Source organism: Mixophyes fleayi (genome assembly GCF_038048845.1).
Source record: "Mixophyes fleayi isolate aMixFle1 chromosome 2 unlocalized genomic scaffold, aMixFle1.hap1 SUPER_2_unloc_1, whole genome shotgun sequence".
Lineage (NCBI taxonomy): Eukaryota > Metazoa > Chordata > Amphibia > Anura > Limnodynastidae > Mixophyes > Mixophyes fleayi.
Window position 1 is genome coordinate 160,646 of NW_027445878.1, and position 9,600 is coordinate 170,245.

The window sequence follows — 9,600 nt, forward strand, 5'->3', positions numbered from 1 at the left end:
CCCTGCTTCCAGAAAGGTAGGCCTGAAAAGGGTGGATGGGGGAACATCATTCAGTTGGGCATAACTCTGCAGTGCAAGGCCGTAGAGAAGCGAGGAAGGACTCCTTGGAAAGAGGAGGGTGGGGGCTTCAAGTTCTCTATTAGGCACCTGGGCCTTTTGGGGCCCTTGGAAGGGCCAGACTCACTTTAAGTTGTTGAAGGTTTTATGAGAGCTATTGCAAGGTGCTAGCGCCCTTGGCTCAATGCAGTGTCCTTCCTGGGGACCCACAAATATGAGACTGGTACAGTTGAACAGGGGGGACTCTGAAGTGTATGCGGTTTAAATTTGGCATCACTGACCCATTTGTAAGCGGAGAAACACCCCTTCAAAATTATCAATCACAGGCGGCATAAAGCCCCAGGAGGCTGATACCTGGATACCCTATATTCATCATTTCATATCTCAGGCCCCCTTAGTCCCCTAGGCTATATAGAGGGGTCATAATTTAAAGGAGAGTCCCAGCTCTTTCAGGGTAGCACTGGAATTGTAATAAACCCAGGAGAGCAAGAGATATCGACATTCATATCGTCCTATTACGTCTTAAGGCCTTACCGACAAAACTGCACATGCTAGAGGCATTTTCTTGCTCTTATGGGTCCAAGAGTATCCCAGACTCTGGCTTTGGCCTTAAACTTTAGCAGACAATCCCATCTTTCAGGGAACATTGAAAGCTAATCAATAGCCCCTCCAGAATCGGAGAAATCGAGGTTTCAGCCCCCCACCCCTGCTTCCAGAAAGGTAGGCCTGAAAAGGGTGGATGGGGGAACATCATTCAGTTGGGCATAACTCTGCAGTGCAAGGCCGTAGAGAAGTGAGGAAGGACTCCTTGGAAAGAGGAGGGTGGGGGCTTCAAGTTCTCTATTAGGCACCTGGGCCTTTGGGGCCCTTGGAAGGGCCAGACTCACTTTAATTTGTTGAAGGTTTTATGACAGCTATTGCAAGGTGCTAGCGCCCTTGGCTCAATGCAATGCCCTTCCTGGGGACCCACAATTATGAGACTGGTACAGTTGAACAGGGGGGACTCTGAAGTGTATGCGGTTGAAATTCGGCATCACTGACCCATTTGTAAGCGGAGAAACACCCCTTGAATATTATCAATCACAGGCGGCATAAAGCCCCAGGAGGCTTATACCTGGATACCCTATATTCATCATCTCATATCTCAGGCCCCCTTAGTCCTCCAGGCTTTATAGAGGGGTCATAATTTAAAGGAGAGTCTCAGCTCTTTCAGGGTACCACTGGAATTGTAATAGACCCAGGAGAGCAAGAGATATCGACATTCATATTGTCCTATTACGTCCTAAGGCCTTACCGACAAAACTGCACATGCTAGAGGCATTTTCTTGCTCTTATGGGTCCAAGAGTATCCCAGACTCTGGCTTTGGCCTTAACCTTTAGCAGATAATCTCAGCTTTCAGGGGACATTGAAAGCTAATCAATAGCCCCTCCAGAATCGGAGAAATCGAGGTTTCAGCCCTCCCACCCCTGCTTCCAGAAAGGTAAGCCTGAAAAGGGTGGATGGGGAAACATCATTCAGTTGGGCATAACTCTGCAGTGCAAGGCCGTAGAGAAGCGAGGAAGGACTCCTTGGAAAGAGGAGGGTGGGGGCTTCAAGTTCTCTATTAGGCACCTGGGCCTTTGGGGCCCTTGGAAGGGCCAGACTCACTTTAAGTTGTTGAAGGTTTTATGAGAGCTATTGCAAGGTGCTAGCGCCCTTGGCTCAATGCAGTGTCCTTCCTGGGGACCCACAATTATGAGACTGGTACAGTTGAACAGGGGGGACTCTGAAGTGTATGCGGTTTAAATTTGGCATCACTGACCCATTTGTAAGCGGAGAAACACCCCTTCAAAATTATCAATCACAGGCGGCATAAAGCCCCAGGAGGCTGATACCTGGATACCCTATATTCATCATTTCATATCTCAGGCCCCCTTAGTCCCCTAGGCTATATAGAGGGGTCATAATTTAAAGGAGAGTCCCAGCTCTTTCAGGGTACCACTGGAATTGTAATAGACCCAGGAGAGCAAGAGATATCGACATTCATATCGTCCTATTACGTCTTAAGGCCTTACCGACAAAACTGCACATGCTAGAGGCATTTTCTTGCTCTTATGGGTCCAAGAGTATCCCAGACTCTGGCTTTGGCCTTAAACTTTAGCAGACAATCTCATCTTTCAGGGAACATTGAAAGCTAATCAATAGCCCCTCCAGAATCGGAGAAATCGAGGTTTCAGCCCCCCACCCCTGCTTCCAGAAAGGTAGGCCTGAAAAGGGTGGATGGGGGAACATCATTCAGTTGGGCATAACTTTGCAGTGCAAGGCCGTAGAGAAGTGAGGAAGGACTCCTTGGAAAGAGGAGGGTGGGGGCTTCAAGTTCTCTATTAGGCACCTGGGCCTTTGGGGCCCTTGGAAGGGCCAGACTCACTTTAATTTGTTGAAGGTTTTATGACAGCTATTGCAAGGTGCTAGCGTCCTTGGCTCAATGCAATGCCCTTCCTGGGGACCCACAATTATGAGACTGGTACAGTTGAACAGGGGGGACTCTGAAGTGTATGCGGTTTAAATTCGGCATCACTGACCCATTTGTAAGCGGAGAAACACCCCTTGAATATTATCAATCACAGGCGGCATAAAGCCCCAGGAGGCTTATACCTGGATACCCTATATTCATCATCTCATATCTCAGGCCCCCTTAGTCCTCCAGGCTTTATAGAGGGGTCATAATTTAAAGGAGAGTCCCAGCTCTTTCAGGGTACCACTGGAATTGTAATAGAATCAGGAGAGCAAGAGATATCGACATTCATATCGTCCTATTACGTCTTAAGGCCTTACCGACACAACTGCACATGCTAGAGGCATTTTCTTGCTGTTATGGGTCCAAGAGTATCCCAGACTCTGGCTTTGGCCTTAAACTTTAGCAGACAATCTCAGCTTTCAGGGGACATTGAAAGCTAATCAATAGCCCCTCCAGAATCGGAGAAATCTAGGTTTCAGCCCCCCCACCCCTGCTTCCAGAAAGGTAGGCCTGAAAAGGGTGGATGGGGAAACATCATTCAGTTGGGCATAACTCTGCAGTGCAAGGCCGTAGAGAAGCGAGGAAGGACTCCTTGGAAAGAGGAGGGTGGGGGCTTCAAGTTGTCTATTAGGCACCTGGGCCTTTGGGGCCCTTGGAAGGGCCAGACTCACTTTAAGTTGTTGAAGGTTTTATGAGAGCTATTGCAAGGTGCTAGCGCCCTTGGCTCAATGCACTGTCCTTCCTGGGGACCCACAATTATGAGACTGGTACAGTTGAACAGGGGGGACTCTGAAGTGTATGCGGTTTAAATTTGGCATCACTGACCCATTTGTAAGCGGAGAAACACCCCTTCAAAATTATCAATCACAGGCGGCATAAAGCCCCAGGAGGCTTATACCTGGAAACCCTATATTCATCATCTCATATGTCAGGCCCCCTTAGTCCCCTAGGCTATATAGAGGGGTCATAATTTAAAGGAGAGTCTCAGCTTTTCAGGGTACCACTGGAATTGTAATAGACCCAGAAGAGCAAGAGATATCGACATTCATATCGTCCTATTACGTCCTAAGGCCTTACCGACAAAACTGCACATGCTAGAGGCATTTTCTTGCTCTTGTGGGTCCAAGAGTATCCCAGACTCTGGCTTTGGCCTTAACCTTTAGCAGATAATCTCAGCTTTCAGGGGACATTGAAAGCTAATCAATAGCCCCTCCAGAATCGGAGAAACCGAGGTTTCAGCCCCCCACCCCTGCTTCCAGAAAGGTAGGCCTGAAAAGGGTGGATGGGGGAACATCATTCAGTTGGGCATAACTCTGCAGTGCAAGGCCGTAGAGAAGCGAGGAAGGACTCCTTGGAAAGAGGAGGGTGGGGGCTTCAAGTTCTCTATTAGGCACCTGGGCCTTTTGGGGCCCTTGGAAGGGCCAGACTCACTTTAAGTTGTTGAAGGTTTTATGAGAGCTATTGCAAGGTGCTAGCGCCCTTGGCTCAATGCAGTGTCCTTCCTGGGGACCCACAATTATGAGACTGGTACAGTTGAACAGGGGGGACTCTGAAGTGTATGCGGTTTAAATTTGGCATCACTGACCCATTTGTAAGCGGAGAAACACCCCTTCAAAATTATCAATCACAGGCGGCATAAAGCCCCAGGAGGCTGATACCTGGATACCCTATATTCATCATTTCATATCTCAGGCCCCCTTAGTCCCCTAGGCTATATAGAGGGGTCATAATTTAAAGGAGAGTCCCAGCTCTTTCAGGGTAGCACTGGAATTGTAATAAACCCAGGAGAGCAAGAGATATCGACATTCATATCGTCCTATTACGTTTTAAGGCCTTACCGACAAAACTGCACATGCTAGAGGCATTTTCTTGCTCTTATGGGTCCAAGAGTATCCCAGACTCTGGCTTTGGCCTTAAACTTTAGCAGACAATCCCATCTTTCAGGGAACATTGAAAGCTAATCAATAGCCCCTCCAGAATCGGAGAAAACGAGGTTTCAGCCCCCCACCCCTGCTTCCAGAAAGGTAGGCCTGAAAAGGGTGGATGGGGGAACATCATTCAGTTGGGCATAACTCTACAGTGCAAGGCCGTAGAGAAGCGAGGAAGGACTCCTTGGAAAGAGGAGGGTGGGGGCTTCAAGTTCTCTATTAGGCACCTGGGCCTTTGGGGCCCTTGGAAGGGCCAGACTCACTTTAAGTTGTTGAAGGTTTTATGAGAGCTATTGCAAGGTGCTAGCGCCCTTGGCTCAATGCAATGCCCTTCCTGGGGACCCACAATTATGAGACTGGTACAGTTGAACAGGGGGGACTCTGAAGTGTATGCGGTTTAAATTCGGCATCACTGACCCATTTGTAAGCGGAGAAACACCCCTTGAATATTATCAATCACAGGCGGCATAAAGCCCCAGGAGGCTTATACCTGGATACCCTATATTCATCATCTCATATCTCAGGCCCCCTTAGTCCTCCAGGCTTTATAGAGGGGTCATAATTTAAAGGAGAGTCTCAGCTCTTTCAGGGTACCACTGGAATTGTAATAAACCCAGGAGAGCAAGAGATATCGACATTCATATCGTCCTATTACGTCTTAAGGCCTTACCGACAAAACTGCACATGCTAGAGGCATTTTCTTGCTGTTATGGGTCCAAGAGTATCCCAGACTCTGGCTTTGGCCTTAAACTTTAGCAGACAATCTCAGCTTTCAGGGGACATTGAAAGCTAATCAATAGCCCCTCCAGAATCGGAGAAATCGAGGTTTCAGCCACCCACCCCTGCTTCCAGAAAGGTAGGCCTGAAAAGGGTGGATGGGGGAACATCATTCAGTTGGGCATAACTTTGCAGTGCAAGGCCGTAGAGAAGTGAGGAAGGATTCCTTGGAAAGAGGAGGGTGGGGGCTTCAAGTTCTCTATTAGGCACCTGGCCCTTTGGGGCCCTTGGAAGGGCCAGACTCACTTTAGGTTGTTGAAGGTTTTATGAGAGCTATTGCAAGGTACTAGCGCCCTTGGCTCAATGCAGTGCCCTTCCTGGGGACCCACAATTATGAGACTGGTACAGTTGAACAGGGGGGACTCTGAAGTGTATGCGGTTAAAATTTGGCATCACTGACCCATTTGTAAGCGGAAAAACACCCCTTCAAAATTATCAATCACAGGCGGCATAAAGCCCCAGGAGGCTTATACCTGGATACCCTATATTCATCATCTCATATGTCAGGCCCCCTTAGTCCCCTAGGCTATATAGAGGGGTCATAATTTAAAGGAGAGTCTCAGCTTTTCAGGGTACCACTGGAATTGTAATAGACCCAGGAGAGCAAGAGATATCGACATTCATATTGTCCTATTACGTCCTAAGGCCTTACCGACAAAACTGCACATGCTAGAGGCATTTTCTTGCTCTTATGGGTCCAAGAGTATCCCAGACTCTGGCTTTGGCCTTAACCTTTAGCAGATAATCTCAGCTTTCAGGTGACATTGAAAGCTAATCAATAGCCCCTCTAGAATCGGAGAAATCGAGGTTTCAGCCCTCCCACCCCTGCTTCCAGAAAGGTAGGCCTGAAAAGGGTGGATGGGGAAACATCATTCAGTTGGGCATAACTCTACAGTGCAAGGCCGTAGAGAAGCGAGGAAGGACTCCTTGGAAAGAGGAGGGTGGGGGCTTCAAGTTCTCTATTAGGCACCTGGGCCTTTGGGGCCCTTGGAAGGGCCAGACTCACTTTAAGTTGTTGAAGGTTTTATGAGAGCTATTGCAAGGTGCTAGCGCCCTTGGCTCAATGCAGTGTCCTTCCTGGGGACCCACAATTATGAGACTGGTACAGTTGAACAGGGGGGACTCTGAAGTGTATGCGGTTTAAATTTGGCATCACTGACCCATTTGTAAGCGGAGAAACACCCCTTCAAAATTATCAATCACAGGCGGCATAAAGCCCCAGGAGGCTGATACCTGGATACCCTATATTCATCATTTCATATCTCAGGCCCCCTTAGTCCCCTAGGCTATATAAACTAAGAGAACTGGGTCTCTGTAACAAAACAATATTTAATTATCTAAGAAATTTGAGGAGATTTATTGGTTATAAAACAACAGCCACCAATGTGGCAGCAAATGATCCACCGCTCTTTCAAGCCTGCGTCCATTTTCTCAACGTAACGAATGCAATTTGGAAAAAACTGAGCAAAGGCGTATCAAAGGAAAGGGTCGTCAAAAGGTGAGATCAATAAACATGAATGACATTTAGGTTTTGACTTTATAGTATTCTTGCTACACTAATTTGTGACTTTTCAATTTACTTCATTTTTAATCCACATTTTTCTTATATGATCTGCAGGTTTAACACATTGACGACAGATTCCTTGCAGCCAGAGGACTGCCGCCGGCTACTGGAGGTTGCAAAACCAGAATTTTTGAATTGCATCCATCGTGCTTCTACTGCTAAAACACTAACTGTCAAACATCAGCTCAACATTCTCTACTACCTGGAGGCTTTGCTCATTCTGAAACATCTGCAAAGACCTGGAGTGGTTGCTAATATGACTGTAAGTACTATTGGATGTTGATGACTTAAACTTTAAAATATAAAAGTGGTCTTTAATGTTGATGTTATATCTTCATATTCCTAGGTTGAGGAATGGCACAAGAGGGTTCCTCACAACTTCACATCGGAGGGAACCTCTGAAAAGCTTGTTGTTGTAGGAGTGAAGCATCACAAAACTGCTACACAAGTGGCCACATTCGCACTCACAGAAGAAGAAGAAAGGGTGTGTTATTAGATCAAAGTTACAGATTGAGTTACTATATGGAGAATTCTTGCTGTACTGATTATTAACAGATCTTTATTTTTCCCTAGTGGTTCGACACTTATTACACCAAAGTTCGACCTTCCATGATAAACGAAGATGCACCCGAGGAAACGTTTTTTATATCGACATCGGGATTGAAAATTTACAATGTTTCTGTCTATCTTCGCCGTTTTCATAATCTGTAAGTGCAGTCTGGTAGATAATAGACGTTCGTACAGTACTAATAGTGCAGTTCATGGCAGCAGTAATGTTCTACCTACACTTTACATTGATGATCTTATTATACACAATGTATAAAGTGGTATTACACATCTACATATGTTTAGTTGCACTATATATAACAATACACAATACAACATACTGTCACCAGCTGCTGATCAGAAACCTGCACATTATCTGCCCCAACACATAACACAGCCCTGTACATAGTGACATTAGCACATACCGAGCAGTCCAGTACAGTCCTTGTAACATACTCGGCACATAATCAGTGGATAATTGGCCTCACTGACTGTCCAGCTTGTAGTTATATATATTAGTTTATTATTTGTATTTACTCTGTGTCAGTGTTGCACTCCCTATGTCACTGCCTGCACACCTTTATTTGTTGTAAACACTAATATATCTTTCTATCTAACACTTCTTAGGCATAAGCTGCCAAATGTGACCAGTCAGATGGCTCGGCAGGCCTGTGAGACTTGGACATTAGCTGAGTACTCCGATATTGAGAAGTGTCTCATCTCCAATTATTTGTCACACAGTATTTTGTCTGCAAACAGTCATTACAGGCAGAATACTTTGCATAATATATGTCATGGCTCAATATTGGTGAGAGATATTGGAAAGCGAAGTGACCCAGAGGAGACCAGACCAAGCAGTTCAAGGTGAGTCCCTTCTGTTTCCTGACATCAGTACATTCTCCATGGCTGCACCTTTTATCTCCTGTGTCTAAATCGCGTTTGTTATAATTCACTATTTCTTCCGTCATTTTCACTATACATCTCCGGTTCTGTTTCCAAACAGGGAAGGTCTTCAAGCCTCTGTAGGGACACCGAGGAAAGACGCCTTCCAGAAGCTGCTGGGAGAGTTCCCTGTAACACTCGAGGGACGTGTGCCAAAGTCACGTGACTGCAGACGCATATCACCGTCACATTGGCATTACTGCAGAAAGCAATGGAGAGACCGGCAGCATAAGATCAGAGTAAAGCATGTGATCAGTAAGTATAACTACAGGACATTATCAGATTTGTAGGTGATTAGCTTCAAACAAATGTACATGGTGTTGCACATGTGTGCTTGTCTAACCCATTACAACACGTAATACAAACTAATGTTTAGTTTTTTTTTATTATTCCACAGGAGCCTTTCCTGCAAGGAGACCATCAGTTACCACCTTGACCCAGTACATTCAGGAAAAGAAATGGAAACATAAGGATACTGAGGTCAATCTCCTGGTAGAGGCCTGGAAGCCAAAGTCGATGAAGCACTGGAAAGACTGTAAGGTCCTTGGAGACGATACCCATTTGCAACATTGGAAAGGACTAAAATGTTCCACAGATGCAGAAAGCAGAGTCAGGAGAGTCACAACACGGAGAGTTTTCTTGAAGGGTGAAGTTATCTGTGACTTACATGGGGACAAAATGAGTGGCAGAGAAGGAAGAATAATGAAAACAACTGAAGAGGGCTCTAAGGCCCTTTTTTTTTTACAAAGACCCTAAAGGCAAATCATGGTGCATCAACACAGCATGTTCATGTCACACAGAGCCTCTGTTACACTTCATGCAGAGAAGTCGCAAGAATTTTAATGTTTTCACATCATACTCTAAGAAATTTGGAGTTCTCCTGGTAGCTGCAAAAGACATTCCTGCTAAGCATGAGCTAAAGTATAGTGTTGAATAATAATAGTGGACATTGGCCAGCTGCCCCATTTGTTCTGATTATTTTGCTCTGTTTGCATATGTTTAACATTTTTATTATCTGTTATTGTTAATAATGTATTAAAAAATAAAGAGATTTTCACCCGAACTGACTTATTCTTTGAGCACATAAACTAAAGTAAAGAATCTTGATATCCCGCAGCTTTTCAGATATTGCAGAGAAACATCACGTTTATTAAAGCTGATATAGTTGTTTAACATACCTGAAAAGATCATATCTGTCCCTGATGAATAATATAATAGGTAAAATAATCATGTACGATTGTAAAAAAAAATCTCTCTAAACCATATTTGTGTTTCAGAATATCCTGGG

General features: G+C 45.4%; 1 protein-coding gene across 1 annotated transcript; it reads left to right on the top strand.

Moving 5' to 3' along the window:
- The first annotated feature begins 6,547 nt into the window (after nucleotides 1–6,547).
- LOC142109516 (uncharacterized) lies at nucleotides 6,548–9,354 on the top strand. Its single transcript, XM_075193695.1, has 7 exons — nucleotides 6,548–6,758; nucleotides 6,879–7,086; nucleotides 7,171–7,308; nucleotides 7,398–7,531; nucleotides 7,998–8,234; nucleotides 8,374–8,567; nucleotides 8,710–9,354. Exons 2-7 carry the CDS (start codon nucleotides 7,081–7,083, stop codon nucleotides 9,066–9,068), a joined length of 1,068 nt encoding a protein of 355 aa, XP_075049796.1. The 5' UTR covers nucleotides 6,548–6,758; nucleotides 6,879–7,080; the 3' UTR covers nucleotides 9,069–9,354.
- Nucleotides 9,355–9,600: the final 246 nt, after the last annotated feature.

Coding starts and splice junctions, on each gene's coding strand:
- LOC142109516 (XM_075193695.1), top strand. Junction 7,309..7,397: donor TCACAGAAGAAGAAGAAAGG/GTGTGTTATTAG, acceptor ATTTTTCCCTAG/TGGTTCGACACTTATTACAC. Junction 8,568..8,709: donor CAGAGTAAAGCATGTGATCA/GTAAGTATAACT, acceptor ATTATTCCACAG/GAGCCTTTCCTGCAAGGAGA.